The following is an 18,819-nucleotide window of genomic DNA, read 5'->3' as shown; positions in this document are numbered from 1 at the left end:
TCACTAACATTATTTTTTATTAAAAATTTACAACCAAATGTTTGAGTTGATTCTTTAAAGGAAATAAACTCATTGGACATTTTATTTATTTCTACTTCAACTTTATTAAAAATATGATCAACGAAGCAGCAGAAAACACACACACTGACACACACAGACACACACACAGCAGAGTCCATCCGTGTAACCATGGCAACCACAGACAGGGTCGTTAAATGGCAACAAACTTTCAATAAAGAAGCTCGGTTCTTAGACCCAGAGTTCTGGTGTTTCCTGGTCGGTTCCGACAGCGGCGTATCGGATCAGAACCATGAGGGGAAACTTTAGCGCTTCAACAGGAAAACCTAAAAAAATAGAACCTCTGAGTTTAAAGAGCCTCTGATCGGGTCAGGCGACGCCGTTTCATAATTGATCCATTTCATTCACACATCCGGATCCAACAGAACCAATAATCCATTCAGGGTTTTTAAACCTGACTTTAAATTCCTGCTGGTTCTGATCCATTTGGGTCTCTCCTGATGTGTCAATGTTCTGATTTTATTTTGAAATCCTGTAGGAAGAAACTTCCTGTGAGAGAAGAAAATCTAATCAACTCGTCTCCAGGTTTTTCTGTCCAGTTTTGAGTTGTCTGAACTTCTCAATGAGCCGGTTTCATCCCAGCCTGACGATCAGAACCGGAGTTCTGATGGCGTCGGGTCCAACCTGGGACTCGGAGCGTTTCCTGTCCGGGTCACTGGCTGACGACGAGCTGCCGCAGGTAGGACTGGGTCAGGCCGCGCAGCTCCTCCAGAGCGTAATCCTCCGGCATGGGCAGTCGGCTGATGTGCGGCGCCAACTGGGCCAGTGGGATGCTGAGCGGGTCTGCGGCGCCGTCGCCCTGCTGCAGACTCAGGACGGCCCGCAGGATGTTCGCCACGCGCTTCGCCATCTCTGCAGAGGGGGAAGGGTGGAGCTTAGATCAGAGGGAATGACCCTGAAACTTCAGAGCAGCGTGAGCTGTGATTGGCCGGCTCCCGGCCTTCACCTGATTGGGCGAGGTGGTCCCTGGCGGTCCGGCAGGGCAGCAGCTCAATGCGGCCGCAGAGCGACGTCACGTCAGAGTAGAGCCGCTCCAGCTGGTAGCCGGCGCCGGAGCTGTCCATCTGGGACAGCAGAACCACGTTAGACACAAACAATCCTCAACGGTTACCCCGACAACGCCGATACAGGTTATTATAGTTTAGCAGAATTACCAAAAAACAGCAACCGAGCTCAAACGATTATTGAAATGTCAACTAATTTAGTAACGGACTGACGGTTAACTGGACAAACTGACTAAAGCCACACAGAGCAGCCAGGAAGCAGAAACTGAACAAACCATTTTGAATTAAGCATTAAAAATTATATTTAGTAATTCAGTCATCGATCGATCGATCGATGACTGAATGAGTCGTTAGCGGCAGCTGTTATCACCGCTCAGAGTTCAACATCCTGGATGTTTTCAGTATTTCTTCATCTTACATCATTTCTGCTGTTTGCAGTTTTAGTTTGTCTTTAAATGAACTTTATAAAGTTCACAAACTGATCCACTTCACTGCCACATCAGAGTGAAGTCGTTTCTGTTAACAGTACCAGGCCAGAACCGAACCGACCTGCTGGATGTCCTGCAGGGACTTGATGACCCGGATGTAGTCCAGGTAGACTCTGCCAGCCGTGTCCCAGTCCTGGATGCTGGCGCTGTGTTCTGGTACCGCCAGGCCCTCCAGGAACTCCAGCAGGTAGTCGTGGTTGTCGTTGACGATGCAGTCTGCGGGAGAAACGGGTTGAGTCACGTGACGTGGCGTGAGCTGGACTGGTCCAGCGTGCGGAGCATACCTGAGGCCAGGTGTTGGATCAGCAGCCGGTGGCACTGGTTCCAGTGTCCGGCCCGGTACAAGTGCAGGGCCTGGCGGTGGCGGTCCCCGTCCCGCTGGGCCCGGACCGCCTTGGCCTCGTGGATCCAGCTCTCCGGAACCAGGAGCCTGTCAGTCAGGAAGCGCTCCCTGCGGGCCGACTCCTCCGTCTCCAGCAGGGGGCAGTGCAGCGCCAGCAGCTCCCTGACGGCACGCTCCCGCTGCCTGCAGAGAAGAAGAAACTTGATTGTACAGCAGCCACAGGAAACTCATAATGCATTAGACATGCTGCAGCTTATTGTTCACATCTGGACACTGAAGAGGACGGAGCCCTGTGGAACTCCGCAGGAGATTTTATTCAGCTTAGATTTATCGTCCCCTTTGGACATTAAAGGTTTCAGCTGAGCATTATGGCAGAAATACCAGCCCAGTTCTGTGATTGGGATGGTAAGAGCGGGTCCAGACCCAGTTCTTGTTCTGACCTGTGGTCGGGGAGGTGCAGCAGGATGAAGATGGCCAGGTGCCAGAGGCCAGCGCTCTCCAGCTGGGCAGCGTAGGCGGCGTGGACGAGGCCCTGCCGCGGTGCGGCCAGGTGGGTGTAGCGCAGGGCCTGCAGCACGCCCCACAGGTGCCAGCTGAGCCGGTAGTCCAGGCGCCGCCAGGTGACGGTGAGCGGGTCGAGCAGCGGCTGCAAGCCGTACAGTCTGCAGGAGGAAACGGGTCAACAGAACCGGATTGTTACAGGAACAGTACTATGGGGTTTCCAGGAAATTTATTTCCTTACTGAAGTCCCTGAAATTGGGCCACTGTCTCTTTAAGAAACTCCTGCTCCCTCTGAAGCTCCGCCTCCAGGAAGTTATCCAAACATAGCTCCTCTATTAACCCTTTAACATTTTTACCAGCGTTGCTCTGAGCAGAAGCTCCTATAATGAGCACAGCAGATGTTTGCTAATGGCTGCTGGCTAGTCTGAAGGAGCTGAGTGGGGGAGGAGCTTTGCATTTGAGGGCGGGGCTAAGTCCACCTGGGCATTTTGGACAGCTGAATGGTTGATTAAAGGATTTCTCAAACATGATACCGGCCCTTTAACAGGAACTGCAGGTCAAACCGATCAGGTGATCTGAGGAACACAGATCAGGTTTTAAATAATCGACTTTAAACCGTTTAAATGGAAAAGGTACAACCTGATTCAGGTGGTTCTACTGACTCAGGGGTGTCAAACTCCAGTCCTCAACCGCTGTCCTGCAGTTTTTAGATGTGCCACAGTTACAAAACACTGGAATGAAATGGCTTAATTGCCACCTCCTTGTGTAGATAAGTTCTCCAGAGCTTTGCTGATAACCTAATTATTTTATTCAGGTGTGGTGCAGCAGGGGTACATCTAAAAGTTGCAGGGCTGTGGCCCTCCAGGACTGGAGTTTGACAACTGTGTACTAACTGGTTCAGTGCAGTGAGTCAGAACCGGTTCTGGTGCCTCAGGTTTACCTGTCGCTGTAGAGCTTCAGCAGGTGGAAGCAGAGGTCGAGCAGCGGCCGCTCAGGCTCCTCCTTCTCCTCCTCCTCCTCTAGGGGTGGTGACCCCTCCAGGTACGGCGGCAGCGGCATGCAGGCATACCTGCCAGCCTCTTTGGAGCCCTGAAGGGGGCAACAGAACCATCAGAGCAGTTCTGACCCGGCAGAGAGGCGGGTCTGGCCGGGACTCACCTGGAAAGCGGCTTCGTAGGCGGCCAGGGCGTCGGCCACGGAGGCGGTGGGTGGCAGCAGGTACCACAGGTGGACGGCCAGGCAGCGCTTCCAGTCTAGCTCTGAGCAGACATTCACTGCCAACCCGGACGACTGCCACACCTGCAGAGATGGAACCATTCAGAATCGGAACCGGGCAGCAGGTAGGACGGCTCCGGGCCAACAAAACCCACCGGCTTCCCGGCCAGCAGGGCGAAGATCCGCAGCCGCTCCTCGCTCAGGTGGAGGTCAGTCTGCGTCCGGCTCCAGTCGGCCAGCTGCAAGTCCAACAGCTGACGGCAGACCCTTGATCCAGAGGCCTGCGACAGCAGCAGGGCCAGGCGGTGGTCACCTAAATGCACACATCGCCATGGTTACACGTTTATATCTCCAGTTTAAATTCACTATCAGGTTCTGCCGGTCTCCATCAGAACCCGAGGTTCTGTCCGCTCCACTAACCTTCCCTCTGGGCAAGTTGACACGCCTCGCTGACGCGGCGGCCCGTCAAGTAGCTGAACAGCGCCTCCGTGTGGCGGCCCTTCCCCGCCAGTGCCACCTCCTCCACCCTGCGGGCGGCGCCGCGGGCCAGCCAGTCGGAGAAGGCGCGGCGGCGCTGCAGCTGCTGCTGGTAGTCGTCGAGTGGGCTGGCGTCCGGGTCCGGCTGGCCCCACAGGGCCTCGCACAGCGTCCAGACCTCGGCCCAGTGGCCCAGGATGGCTGTGGGACGGACAGGACAGGTCAGGTCAGGTCAGGGACGGAGCGCGGAGACAAACCGTCCATCACCGAACCAGAACTCACGGTCTGCATCGCCGCGCTCTGCGCTCAGCTCCCTGATCCACTCGGCGTAGTCATGCAGTGCCGCCACACCGGGCCGCGGCTCCACCAGCGGACAGGACGCGCCCTCAGGGACGCTGACGGTGCTGTGCTTCAGGCTGATCTCCAGGGGGCGCTGCAGCACGGCATGCCGCTCCTCCTCCTCCTCCTCTTCTTCCTCAATCATCTTCGTTCCCTGAAGAGCTTCCAGCCCCACCAGCTGCTCCACCACCACCTTGTAGGGGCTCTCAGCGAGCCTGGAGACACACAGCTCAGGTTAACCTTTGACCTTAGAGAGAACCCTCTGAAATGTCCCCACTAAACCTAACCTTTGCTCTATCAGGCCCTTAAATGGTGGTTGATGGTTTAAAGAAGGAAGTCTCTTCCGACCTGTTGGGGGAACCGCAGGTTCTAACTGCGGGTTCTACGCTGTTCCAGGTCATAAAGTGGATTTTATTTTAGGAATCAAACCCAACAGATGAACTCTGGGCTTCCTGTAAACCTGCTGGATTATCTGCAGCTACAAACCGTCACTAAACTCCTGAGAAACGGGGTTACAGTTTGACTTGCAGCAGAACCTTCTGCGTCACCATGAACCTAACATGTTCTTAGCTACTGCTCGCCTAGCGGACTGGGCCCGTTTTTCAGCCCGTTCAGGAGTTTTTCCTTACGGTTTGGTCCGGGCCGGTTTGTGCAGGAAGCTGAAGTCCGTCTTGGTGCGCTGCTCCTGGAGCTCTGTCTGGTTGGCGGTCTGTGTGCTGAGCCGGTTGCCGCAGTGGGCCAGGGTCCAGCCGGGACCCCAGCCCACTCTGAAGGAGCGGGTGGCGAACAGGCCGGTGTCCATCAGCAGCGCCCCCTGCAGGACAGCAGAAGAACAGGCTGTTACAGCTTCCTGCTGAAGTTTCGTGGCTCAGTCGGTGATCCAGAACCGACCTTCCCCTGAGTGACAGACTCCTTCAGAGGGACGGGGCCGCCCAGCCGCCGCACCCCCACCGTCCGGATGGCGGGCTCCGGGGCCCGGGCCGGCAGCAGGAACGGGGTGGGGACTGGACTCTTCCACTGCGGAGGCCGAGGCGGGTCTGCTGCCGCTGGGGAGCCGCGGGACAGAGGAGCGTCCACGCGCTGAGGGAAGATGCCGGAGGTGAAGCGGGCCTGAAGAAGACCCCCGACTGCAGAGAGAGGAAGGTCAGAAACCAGCAGGAAGGTCTTCATCAGCGCGAGGAAGAGTTTCCTACCAGATGGACGGCCTTGAGAGCCTGGCAGGACGAGCCGAGGGGACGAGACGTCGGTGGACGCCTTTGTCGCTCTGTGAGGCTGGAACATGTCTCCGTCCTCCTCGTCCTCAGTGAACAGAGACGCCTTCATGATCTGGAAACAGAAAGTAATCTGATTGCTCAGATGGATAACTGACAGTCGCCTCAGCACCTCTTAAGCTGAACCAAAACGAAACATTTAAAAAGGAAACAAGATTCTGGTTCTTCAACCGACTACGTCTGGAAACATGTCAGAAAACAGAAAGAGATATAAGAATGTGTAGCTAACTTGGCTAACTTCCTGTTTCCAAGGAGAACAGCTCCTGTAAAAGAAGCCAACAGCAGTTGGCTCCTTTTACAGGAATGTGGAACCATTTTATCTCGTTAGCCCTTACAGGTTTTTGCAGAAATTCACAACAGCAGATCCCAGGATTTTTCACACCAATAACTGAGTTTTATCATCAGACTGGCGGGGCTCCAGGCTTTACTAGCCCCCCACCAGGCTATGCTTAGTTTACAGTGGAAACAGATTAAGCCAGGTTAATAGTTGAAGTACCATCCCGTCCCTTCACATGTCCGGCGTCCTCTGGCTGTTATTTCCAAATTACAATGAGAAACTCCAGAGTTTATTACAAATTTTCAGCATAAACAGTCAGAATCATTGGATTCAAGTGATGCCAACTCCCACCTGCAGGTGGCAGTATGTCCAGATATAATCCACAAATGATTTGGTGAATAATAAAAATCAAGATGTTTAAGTTCCTGAATGGATGAATAAAGTTTGTGTGTAGTCTGTCATCTTTTTATTTCTATATATAGATTTTGATAAGAAAAAATATTGCAAAATTCCATGAAAATATTTCTCAGGTAGCGTCAGTAGATCAGTGATAATCATGAGGTTATCGTGTGTTTTCCCCATGACAGAAACTGCAGTGCTAGCTTCGTTACTGAGACGGTTTTTATTTTCCGGGTTCCTGCGGTTCTCGTCTGGAGCGGCTTGGCGGTTCTACCTGCAGCGTGTGCGGATTGATGCCCAGAGTGGACGGGATGTGGCTGCACGCCACCGACTCGTGGTCCGTCAGCGCCGCCGTCTCCATGTCGACTAGCGGCAGCTCGCTGTCCTCCTCCTCTCCTCCCAGCATGCTCTCTGTCGGGACGCCCTGCGTGATGTCGGCCATGTCGCTGTCCAGCTCCGCCACGCCGCTCGCCAAATCCACAGCGGTGGACTGGAGACAGAGACAGAGAGCGTGAGGACGGACGGAGAAACTCTGGACAGACCAAGTGAGGTCAGAGGTCAAGCGTCCATCAGATGAACCGGATCAAACCTGCAACATGTCCTCACATCGACCCGATTAGAGGATCAGATTCATTTCAGACTTAAAATAAAAAACTAAACAGAGAAACTGAAAGGATCTTTAATACTTTATTAAACAGAAAATAGAAATTACATTCATGTTAAAAAGTCGCATTAATTTCACCTTCATTTGAGAACTAACAGGAAAATAACTCGCATCCGGCCTTTAACCAGAATCAGAACCAGGAGCATCAGAAAAAGTAAAAAGGTTCTGGTTCTGATGAGAACCAGAACCGGATCGATCAGCTGAGACCCGGAGCAACACAGCCACCAACATTTAAAAATGATGAAACATCCATCAGTCAGACAGAAAATACTGATTTACAATCAATTCATTCATTAATAAATCAAAACTTTTAAATTTCAGCTGAAAAACAAATTTATGGTTAATAAAAGCATTTATGATTGGACTGCAGTAAACATTAAACACGTCCCACCAGGCAGGTCAGGATTTAATTTCTGTTTACCCAGCAGGTAAATCTCCTGACTGGAATAAACATCCAGATTTTTATTAATACATCAGATTAAAATTTGCAAAATAATCTAAATTATTACATCTTAATTATTCTGAAGGCACATGGAGGAAAAAAGATCAGATCAAAACAAACAATACTAGTAATAATAATAATAATAAATAATAAAAATAATAACAATCAATGATAATAAATGTGAGTTTGCTTCTTCCGGTCTAAATCATTTTATCACCAGATTAAATGAGAAAATCTGATCAATGTGAGAGTGAGGAAGAGGAGGAATGTGGGGGGGCACAGGCTGCTCTACCTGGGCCTGCGGCGCCACCTGCTGCTGGGATGGAGGAAGCAGCTGCTGCAGCCTGGAAGCAGGAAGTGACATCATCGTCTTCAGCTTCTTGGGGTCAGTTTTGGGCGGGACCTCGTCGTCTTCGTCCGAGTCCTGGAGGCCGTATTTGGAAAAATGGCTGACCTAGAGGAGAAAGGGGGCGGAGTCAGATTCCCTGATGACCTGCGGGTTCTACCGGACTGAACCGGACGGGACCGGACCCACCTCGAACACCCAGGAGCCCGTCTCGGGTCGGTACTCCAGGAAGCGCGCGCCCTGCTTCCTGGAGGCCTTCTCCAGCCGGCCCTCGTAGTTCATGTCGGCGAGTCGCTCTGGGCTGCGGATCTGAGCGCAGGTCGTCTTATCGTTGGGCCAGACGCCGTCTAGGGTCACCTCAGCCCGCCTGCAGACAGGAAGCAGAGTCAGGACGGGAAACGCCACAAGGACTGAACCGAACCGTCTGATGAGCCAATACTAGTCACTGTGTGACTAGTGTTGGCTAGTCACACAGTGACTAGCCAACACTAGTGTTGGCTAGTCACACAGTCTGACGCTTTGATTAGTTACATCAAGTCCATTTATCTTTCGTCTCCAGCTTCTCTGTAATTTCTGCTTCAAATGATCTGATTGGACGCTGGGAGAGACCATCGGTGTGTTCAAGTTGTGCTAAAAGGACTTAGCCTGTCAGAAAGCTATGCTAGCCTAAAATAGCACCTCAATGCTAAACATATAGCTGCTAACGCTAATGTTAGCATCTATAATCACATTTCTACAGAAGCTCCAAGAATGAGAAATTGTGGAGATGAACAGATAAAAAAAACACCTTGAACCTGAAGAACACATTAATAATGATAAATAATTTTTGTTTCTATGACTTGTGATGTGAAGCACATTGGCCTGCCTTGTTGCTGAAATGTGCCATAAAAATAAACAATTAGATTTTTTTTTTTAGTTCTGATGGCTGTTTAGTCAATAATTTAGCTGTAAAAATGATTTTGATTTGAAAATGTTGCTCATTTTGTCAGTAATGTGATTAATTAAAGCTATAAGTCAACTGTATTGATAGCTTTATAAATACAGTTGATTTTAAACAATATTAAAAAATGCAGTGGAACTGCATTTTTTAATATTTAAAGTAGTCCCACCTCCAGTATTAACAGATAAATCAACAGAAACCTTCAGTCTGTTGGAGTTCAAAGGTTAGTGGATGAGCTACAGATAATGAATATCTTTTTCCTACATTTGTTTCTGGATTCTTTTGGAAAAGCTTTAGAAATAAAGCGTCAGATTTAGGCTCCGCCTCACCGGTTAAGCCCCTCCCCCTCCGGCGGCTTGTTCTTGTCGTCAGGGTAAACGATGACCTCTTTGCGCCTGAAGTGGACGATCTCGTCCAGGTTCAGGCCCGTCAGGTTGACCTCTCCGGGAAAGAAGACAGAGCCATAACCTGCAAGCACCAATCAGCATCCAGCTCAGAGTCACCCAACCAATGGGATTCATTCAGGAACATTTCATCTGGGAGGATCTGGACACTACCTTTCCTGCCAACGGTGAAGTTTTCCACGACGCATTCTCCGTTCTCGTCCAGCATCTCGGCCAGGTCGTCCAGAGGGGGGATGGTGTAGTAACCCACCCGGTTCAGAACGATGCCTGGAAGCAGAACACACGCTTAGCCCCGCCCACCCAGCAGAGGGGCTGATGGGAAACGCAGTCACAGGGACAGGCTCTGACCTGCAGGGTGAGGAGACGGTTTGGCCTCCTGCTGCTGCTCCTCCTCCTCCTCCTCCCTGTCCTCCTGCAGAGAGTCATCACCGAAGGACGCAGAGACGTCGTCGCTGCTCAGCTGGGGGAACAAGAAAGGCAGATCTATTCACTCTAACTCTATGCTTCCTGCTCTGAGCGACATCATGCTGCTGCAGTTATCAAATAAATCTGGAGTTCAGGACATTCATGTTAAAAAAGGACAGTTTTAAGTCAACCAGCTGTTTTTCTGCATCAGCCGATACTAAAGCTCAGGTATCAGAAGTGAAACAGTGGATTGGTTGGTGGATCGGTTCATCTCTAATCTAAACAACCTGAAAAGCTGAAAATAAACCAGACGATCCTCTCAGAGATTCTCATGTTAATCAGAAGCTGGTCTTTGCGTCCGGCTCCATCAGATCTGATCCAACATGTGGACCTGGGCCTGGTAACAGTGAACCAGCAGAACGGCGTGACCTGCTCACCTCCAGGCCGTTCCTGGGCTGTTTGTGCATGTTCAGGTCGCTGATGGTGTCCTGCAGGCTGGGCTGAGCGCGGCCCTGCGGGATGGGCTTGGCAATGGGGTTCACGTAGAACTGGGTGACCTCGGGGTTGTCGTCGGCCCGGCCGCTCACACCTGGAACCTCGTCGTCCTCCACTTGGCTGCAGGACAAGCAGAACGTTAACAGAACTGATTCATTTTCAACCGCAACCCGCTGAGATTCAACACACAGAAAGTCTCCCTGCACTTCATGATTTATCGTTTTTCTCCATCTACCAAAAAACTGAATGATAAAAGTCTTCAGTCTGCTACTTCGGTCTTTTTTTTTTGAAGAATAATTTTGTTTCCAGAGACTTCATAAATCATTTTATTTGTTGTTTTATTTGTTTATTCTGGATATTTAAAATGGAGTTGAACTCCTGGAGGATCTGGGAGTTTGAACATCTGTTCTTTACTGAAGGAGGAAGATGCCTCCACCAGTCTGGCTGCCGTGTCCCTGCATCTGATTTCAGAGTTTTATTTAAAGCACCAATCAGAACGCAGAATGAGACTGATGTCAGTGCATAGATCTATGTGAACAATCTGTGCTACGTTTAAGTCTAAAACAATTTAATGAAGGTAAAGCAGACGAACCAATCAAACTCCTCCATTCTGAAATGAAACGCAGCATAAAGACTCTATAAAACCCACTGATGTTGCAATATCAAAAGAAAAACTTGTCCTTACCCGTCCTGATTCAGTTTTATATCAATAAGTTCACTTAATGATCATTTACAGGTTATTATTTCATCTACAGTGAAACTGGTTCAGTCAGTCTGGGTCGAGCCGGTCCTGCTGTTGGAACAGAACCTGTGGGTCGTTCCGGTACCTGTGTCCGTTCTGAGGATACTCTGAGGGCGAGGCCAGGTCGTCGCTGTCTTTGTTCAGGCTGCTGCTGCTGTACTGGCTGCTGCTCAGGTTCTTCAGAACCAGCTTCTTGATGCTCTTCCTGCGCAGAAACAACAGAACCGCGTGAGACGGACGGGTCCGACCGGCCGCGCTCCTGGTTACCATGGCGACCAGACGGCACCTGGGCACGAATGCTCCGTTGGTGAGCGACGGCTCGTCGTCGTCCAGACCGTCAAAGAGCTGCGACTTGGAGGTGCCGGACGATGTGAGCGCTTTGGGCCGGACCTTGGTGGCGGGTCGCGGCGTCAGCTTGTAGTGGGTGGGCGTGGTCAGCGCCTTCTGGGCTGTCGGATTGGTCGGCTTCAGACGCTGGAACCCGAAATCAGATCACAGATCAAATGTAAGGAGGAAGTGGTCGTCCTGGCGACCATGATGCCGCCGCCGCCACTCACCTCCTCTTTCTTCTTGGGGTCGCTCAGCGGGTTCCTGAAGAGCGGCGAGTCGCCGTACGGCGAGTAGGCCAGCACGTTGAGCTGCTGCTGCAGTATGGCCTGCTGGGCGGCGTTGGCGTTCGGGTCAGTCAGCGCTGAAACAGGAAACAGATCTATAGAGTGTGTGGACGGCTGGGGAAACGGGTCGGATCCGGAACCGGCGGCTCACCGACGGGCTGCTGTGTGGCCCCGAAGCCCAGGCTGCTGCTGCCGCCGCTGAAGCCGCCGGTGCCGAAGCTTCCCAGGGTTCCCGGCGCCGTGCCCGGCTTGTTCTGGGTGTTTCCAAACAGAGTGGTCCCCGTTCCGACTGCGGGACAAACGGCACAGATCAGCTGCACAGACCCAATCAGAACATCTCAACATTCAATCAGCAAATATTTCATCTGTAGAGATTCGTATTCCAGAGCAGTTCTGCTCCGGGTCGGTACCCGTCGCAAAGTTGGCTCCCAGTCCAGTTCCCAGTCCACCAGTGGCTAATTTGTTACCAAAGAGTCCTGCTCCAGCCGGGCTCGCTCCAAAACCTGGAGGCAGAGACAGGGAGTTAGGAGGAAGAAGGATCCGGAGCGGGTCGGCAGAACCCTGGACGCTCACCGAAAGTGGAGGTGTTGGTTCCGGTCCCCAGAGTCAGAGCGGGCTTGTTCCCAAAGAGTCCGGTGTTGGTGCCAAACGACGAAGCGCTGGTGGTGGCGGTTCCGAACCCGGTGGGTTTGTTCCCGAACAGACTGGGCTGGAAGAGGACAGAAACAGAACCATCAGCAGGAAGGAGACAGATCTGAGAGCATAGATCTATGTGAACAAAAAAACAACATGGCGCCCGCGGCTCGTCTGCACTACAGTTTCATTGTTTTTTTTATTCGTTTGTATTGACTGTATTTATTGAGTAAATTTGTGTGGTTAAATCATTTAGTTTGTTTTTATCAGGATGAATTGAGCATTTTCCAGAAACAACAGATGAAAAAAATAACGTGCTTAATTCTGACACATTTACAGAAATAATTCATGTAGATTGTTCATACCAAATAAATTTAATCTTAAATCTCACTCACTATCTGTGTTCTGGCAGCGCTTGGCTCTGCATTTGTGCTTCAACTTTATAAAGTTGATGTAAATGAACCACAACAGGAGCCAATCAGACGTTTTCATCCACAGTATTCATTGTAAACAGTCGATCGGCTTCGATAAATAACCAATCACAACCAGCAAAGCAAAGAATTACTAAACAAAACGGATGAATTAAGGAAAATATGAGAAAACTTAATCCCAGAGGATATTTATAATACTCAGTGAAGCATACCAATATGCTGACTCCTCGTTGTGCATTTCAGGTTAGATTTACTTTGCTTTGAAATGTGACCAGCGTTATATAGATACCGACAAATAAATTAAGATTTAATTGAAGTGTAAAAAATATATTAATAGTATTTTATTGTTTGTCTTTTGTAGACGATATCTGGTGTAGTTTGGTCACAAACATCAGAATCAGCTCACTCTGCCCGGTCGTTGGTGGATTAAAAGCGGTTTTTGGGTCGTGACCCGTACCTGTGTGCCAACGGTTCCAAAGCCAGCGTTCGACTGGCCAAACAGCCCAGAACCGGTCCCAAAGCCGGTGGCGGTGCTGGTCTGGGTGGTTCCGAACAATCCGCCCGGCTGAGAGGCCGCCGTGCTGCCGAACAAACCCTGGGGAGACGGCCACAGGTCAAAGGTCGAGCAGAGTAAGGCAGTGAAGGTGTGCTGGACACTGAGCTCTCACCATGGTGTTGGTGTTGGGCTGGCCCATGGTGTTGGTGTTGCCAAAGTTGAAGCTCTGGGTGGTGGTAGTGCCGCCAAACGGCTTGAAGAGGCTGCTGGCCTGCTGCTGGTTCTGCTGGCCAAACAGGCTGCTGGTGCTGGTTCCGAAGGATCCGGTGGCTGTGAGGAGATAGAAGCAGGCAGCGTCTCTGGACTGAACCATTTCCTAAACAGAACCAGAACCCGACTGAGGACTCACCGGGTCCAAACGTGGATTTATTGGCCCCGAAGTTGAAGTTGGAGTTGGAGGCGGTGGCGCCAAAGAGTCCGGTGGAGGCGCTGGAGGTGGGGGTGGCCCCGCCAAACAGGCCGCCGGCGCCGGGCGCCATGGGGTTGGTGGGGCCCTTCCTGCCCGCCTGGTAATCCTCCAGCCTCAGCTCCTGCACTCGATGGAGACCAGGAGAAAACTCAGAAGATCATTACAACAGGAAAAGATGCAGGTTCCCAGCATGGAGCAACGATCCGACAGGATTCATCAGAACCGCCAGCAGAACCACATTCAGTTCTCCAGAGCGGCACTGATCCAGAATCAGCAGCTCCAACTCAGAAACCGTCCTGGTCTGAATGCAACAAACCAACCAATCAGCTCCTCTGATCGTCACCAAATCACTTCCTGCTCCGCTTTCTCCCCAGAATCACGTCGATGCAGAACCAAAACTCTGACTTAGAAATTAAACTGATTTCATGTAACAGGCTGCAGCCACACACACCTCCAGAGACTTGTTCTCGTACTCCTTCATGGCGGTGATGCACTGATGTTTGGTGTTGATGCTCGTGGTCACGCCGGCTTTCACCATCGTGTCACTTCCTGTTGGAGGCTGCACAGATTTCAGATGGAGGTTAAAACGGTTACCATGGCACCAAGCGGCCATTTTACCTTCTGTCCTGATCTAAAACATGAAAGTAATCAGAAACTGGAGCAGAGCAGCCATGATGCGCTTCCTGCTGGCCCCGCCTCCTGAACACTCACGTTGAACTTCACTGTGGTTCCTGGCTGCTGATTGGCTGCGAAGCCGGAGCCTCCGAACAGCGAGCTGGAGGCGCCGAATGGATTGGTGGTGGTGTTGGTGGAGCCGAACAGACCGCTGCTACTGGTGCTGGTCCCAAAGCCTGAGGGAAGAGTTTTCATCAGAACCTGTCAAAACCCGGCCGCCGCCGCGCCACAGGACACTCACTGCTAAAGGAAGTGGGCTTGTTGGCGCCGAACGCATTGCTCTGCTGGGAGAAGAGGCCGCTGCTGGTTCCGGTCCCGGTGTTTCCAAACAGGCTGGTGGACGTCCCGGTGGCGCCGCCGAACCCGAACCCGGTACTGGTGGAGGAAGTCGCCGGCTGGCTGAAGGTGCTGGACCCAAACAGACCGCCTGAGGGGGCGGGACCAAAAACACAGCCGGGTCAAACCAACCCGACTCAGAACTCTGCACCTCCGTCAGAGCTGAGACACAAACTCAAGCTGCTCTGAGGATTCACAACCAGTTCAGGAATTCCTCAAGTTTTTATTTGCTTTTTAACCCATTTCTGATATTGTACAAAAAGGTTTCAGTGGCCAAATAAAAAAAAATCTGCAGAATGTGGAGATTTTGTATCTGATTAATCAATCAGCAGAATGACCTGAATAATCATCAGAAGCTCTAATTTATTAAGATGAACTCAACTGAAATATTTGAATTTAATTTCAGATTTTTGGGAAACCAGTTAACATGAAGCTGATTTTAAAAATGTCAAGATTCGTAATTAAAAATAAATGATAAACGCTTCTACTGTAATTTTGATAATTGCTTTCAGTTTCAGTGTCATTTGTGTTTCTATTAATTGAATGAATGGCAAGCTTCAAAAATCACAGAATTATACGATTTTCAAGCAGCATCCAGACATCAGAGCTTCTCATTAAAACACCAATATCTTCCCATCAGTCAAACACGGTCAGGTTCCACTTCAGGTTCTGGTCGAACTCAGAAGCAAAGAGAAAGACGGAGGAACCAACCAGGTTTGTTCTGCGTGGAGCCAAACAATCCTCCGGTGTTGGTGGTCGCCCCGAATGCCGACGTCCCAAAACCTCCTGCTGCACCGAAACCCGTGTCTGTTTGGAGAGGAAGAGGGCAGAAGAGAAAATCCTGATAAAAACTCAACACATCCCGATAAAACCTGAAGCATCCAGATAAACTGGAACATCAGCATTCAGGTCTGGACATAAAAACACCTTGGCATTTTTTGTCAGGGAGCTACACGGTTCCTCGGGAAACCCAGAGCTGCAGCATGTTAAGCAGGATTTAGCGCCACCTTCTGGTAGAGGAAGAGCTGTAGCTGCTGTTAATGGACTCGGCAGAAAAGAGCTGCTGACTGATTAACAACCAGCAGGAAGGGAAGAGAGGAGTTGATTTTATCAATAATAACATGATCTGGAGGCAATCAGGTTGAGACCCTCCATGTGGAATCCAATCAGGACGATCTACTGTGAGCCACTGTTGGTTTGATCTAATGATGAAGAGCCAACTTACTCTGCTGGCCGAAGGCAGAAGAGGAGCCGAAGCCACCCGTCCCACCGCCAAATGGAGTCCCAAACGAATTGTTGAACATCCTGACCTTCTAGCAGGAACTCATAGATCTTCTGTTGAGACAAACATCAAAACGCAACATTCATACTCAAATCTAGCTTTTACTAACAAATACATCTTTAAAGAAATCAAAGTTGAAATTAACAAGACTTAAAAATCTCCTGAAGTCTTCAGAAATTGTTTCTCTTCTGGACTTTATGATCACCGTTGACCTGATCCAGTTCTTCTCCATCCAGCAGATTTAATGGACTAAACATACATTCATGATTAAATCTGATTCTTTGCTCAGAGCTCCTTTAACTCTGCTGTTTCCCTAAAGTTCAGAGGTTAACTGTATTTACAAAGCACCTTTTAAAAAGTTACAAATTGTGTTAGAATAAAAACAAACAGAAAATGATAAGATAAAAACGCCTCCAGGAGCCAGATTATCTGGTTAGGTTGACCTCATGATCCAATATGGCCGCTCCTCGCATCAACAGAAGAGCGGCCATATAAATAAATATATATTTATATGAGAATAAAAGATTTCTCAAACATTCGTTAAAAAAAAAGAATCAAAGAAACAATCCAGGAATGTTTGTGATGAGGGAAAAACATAAAATATAACATTCAAAACAAGTAAATTTTACATAAGACCCACTTCAAGGGGAAATTTTGTTTATAGAGATAATCTATTTTAGTTATGGTTTGGTTTTGTGTGGTTTTTATTTATTAATATTGGTTGTTCTGTTTTATTAGTAATATTTAAAATATCTTCCAGTTCCACTGCTGTCTTAGCAGAATTAAAGTTTGTTGGTATTTCACAGGACAAACTTACATCATTATCCACATATCACTTGAAAATGTTCTCAAAAACAACAATTTTACAGTTTATCACAATAATTACGGTTCATCATCATGACAGGCCAATTTACAACCGACTGGAGACTCAAACGTGTAAAAAGGTTCCTCCAATAATGCTGCGCATTATAATCATCTCTGATTCAGGCTTTGAAGCTCAGAAACACTTCTTAGTTGGAAAACAATTTGTTTGTGTTTAATTTTCGGTATGGGTCTCCACTGACCCGGAACAATCGGGAAACCGACCCGGATTTCAGTGCTTTGCAGAGGCCGGAGCGACACGGTGTTGATGGTTTCAGTCAACATCATTGTCAAGATGTTCTGAAAGTCTTGATAATGAGTTGAAGTGAATCTAACGAGGCAAAGACCATCAGAAAGTCCAGAAAAAGTCTTTAAAATTATAAAAGAACCTCTGATGTAAGAAACAAAAATATGATAAACTTGCATCAGAAAGACCTGCAGGTCCTTCAGGGATGGAGGACGCCCGATGACATCCTCCAGCTCCAGCTGCGACTCTCCGGGCTGAACTGCCAGCTTTAGTTCGCTCCTTGAAGCGGAAACTAACCTAAGTTGTTGACATGTTTTGACTAGTTGTCAGATCACTCAACTAGTTGCAGCTGGGTGAGACCGGATCAGCTAATGTAGCTGTAGCTCATAAACACGTTTGGTATATCCGCCACCTTTCACTTCAGATCAGAAATTATTGTTTCAATAATATCTTATCACAGAAAAACACTAATGGCGCTCTTACATATAACGCTACTGCTGCTTCTTGGTTTTAAAGGTGCGACACATTTTAAAACTAAATGCGCTACGCTAACGTTAGCTAACCAGGTCAATGCTAACGGCATTAGCAACACGGGAGCGAGTAAAGTGTAGAAAAACAACTAATGTTTGGCTAATAGTTACCTGGGCCGAAACCGCCGCGACAGTTCGGTCTGCCGCCCGAACCTCCTCCGGCAGAGATTGTGATATGGAGTGAGGAGAGCTCTCCGTCAGAACTTTGAGTCTCTAAACACCAAGGAGCGGCTAGCTCCGTCAACGAGGAGGGAAAACTGCTCAGCAGACGTTGCTACGCACTTTCATACGCGATGACGTCGAAGGAGCGCTTTCATAATTACGAAAACAAGAACGCTAAACGCGTACATTTCACCGTAATATTATTTTCAGAACAATATTTGGTTGCGAAACAAATATTTTATTCCTAATTACGTTTATTTTTCATGTTTTAAAGAAGATTAGACTTTTCAGAATGTTGATCATTGCCTCTGTATTCTCTTCAGTGACGGTTCTAGAACAAATTTATCAGGGGGCCAGGGTGGGGTAGAGTTTTTTTCATGAAGGCAAAGAATAACAAAATGAAATGAACAGGTCATTAAAATTTGGGCTCTTTTTCACAACATTTGGCAGGTTTTTAGGAAGTGTTCATAGGAAAATGTATTTGAAATATTGTCACTGTGTGGCAGAAAAGCCCAAAACTTGTATATTTTAATAAAATGCCATGTTCTTGCAATGATTTTATTTTATTTTATTTATTTTTGAAATGTCTGTCAAACATGACATCATGTTTAACAGTCATTAATGATCAAGTGTCATTATGTAGTAGTATTGTAAAATGGAAATCAAACTGAGCTTAAACATTTAATTTCCCTTTGGGATCAATAAAAGACTTTTGATTTTGAATTTGAACTTCTTTTGGGCTGCAACTATCAGTCAGATCTAGCAACCCTGAAGAGCAGTCAAATAACATACTGTAGAAACATGTAACAGCTTTAACAGATATGTAAAAGCTTATTTTTTCTATGAAACTTACAAACTGAAGCTTTAAGGGTCTGACGTAACATTCTAACTTTAAATGCCATGTTTTCATCACTTGCAAGTGTACAATCAAATAACAGAAATAAAGGCTTTCAAGCTTTTATTAGCTTGAATACAAGATTGTTTCACTTAGTAGAAAATCACTGTGGGTTGTGCTTAACCCCTGCGCCACCACAGCACAACCCCTTTTAGGTGAGGGTTAATCACGTTTTAACTTAAGCACTATGTGTTAACAACACTGAGTTGTGATTCCGTTCTGTACCCAGATTCACTAGCGGAACAAGTCAGCGTTGGGCCGGGGGGCGGGGCTAATTACCGGACCCCTAACGAATTACCGGACCCCTAACGAATCACCAGGCCCCTGACGTTTATCGCCTGCGCTACCAGAAACTGTT

General features: G+C 48.7%; 1 protein-coding gene across 1 annotated transcript; it reads right to left on the bottom strand.

The window, feature by feature from the left end:
• Positions 1-516: 516 nt before the first annotated feature.
• Positions 517-17,687, bottom strand: nup98 (nucleoporin 98 and 96 precursor). Its single transcript, XM_007578726.2, has 35 exons — positions 17,516-17,687; positions 15,710-15,819; positions 15,196-15,291; positions 14,390-14,575; positions 14,185-14,324; positions 13,925-14,032; positions 13,414-13,594; positions 13,177-13,334; positions 12,966-13,103; positions 12,018-12,153; positions 11,855-11,947; positions 11,596-11,733; positions 11,388-11,521; positions 11,117-11,304; positions 10,916-11,035; positions 10,031-10,208; positions 9,537-9,648; positions 9,342-9,455; positions 9,114-9,252; positions 8,034-8,211; positions 7,791-7,952; positions 6,667-6,882; positions 5,639-5,771; positions 5,337-5,572; positions 5,075-5,259; positions 4,389-4,660; positions 4,050-4,307; positions 3,785-3,942; positions 3,573-3,713; positions 3,355-3,503; positions 2,354-2,575; positions 1,855-2,096; positions 1,632-1,786; positions 1,025-1,142; positions 517-930 (listed from the first exon to the last, which is right to left on the bottom strand). The coding sequence occupies exons 2-35, from the start codon at positions 15,786-15,788 to the stop codon at positions 731-733; spliced, it is 5,463 nt and encodes a 1,820-aa protein (XP_007578788.1). The 5' UTR covers positions 15,789-15,819; positions 17,516-17,687; the 3' UTR covers positions 517-730.
• Positions 17,688-18,819: the final 1,132 nt, after the last annotated feature.

This window comes from Poecilia formosa, unplaced genomic scaffold (assembly GCF_000485575.1).
Source record: "Poecilia formosa unplaced genomic scaffold, Poecilia_formosa-5.1.2 Scaffold490, whole genome shotgun sequence".
NCBI classification, from domain to species: Eukaryota; Metazoa; Chordata; class Actinopteri; order Cyprinodontiformes; family Poeciliidae; genus Poecilia; species Poecilia formosa.
Note: the sequence above shows the minus strand (reverse complement) of the source record. Positions and strands in the feature narration are given on the sequence as shown.

What these genes read in the sequence shown, in the direction of transcription:
- nup98 (XM_007578726.2), bottom strand. Translation starts at nt 15,788, where the DNA reads ATGTTCAACAATTCGTTTGGGACTCCATTTGGCGGTGGGACGGGTGGC. An exon ending in AACCAACACCTCCACTTTCG is followed by an intron (nt 11,948 to 12,017) that starts GTGAGCGTCCAG and finishes CTCTGCCTCCAG; the next exon opens with GTTTTGGAGCGAGCCCGGCT. An exon ending in GGCCACACAGCAGCCCGTCG is followed by an intron (nt 11,522 to 11,595) that starts GTGAGCCGCCGG and finishes TTCCTGTTTCAG; the next exon opens with CGCTGACTGACCCGAACGCC.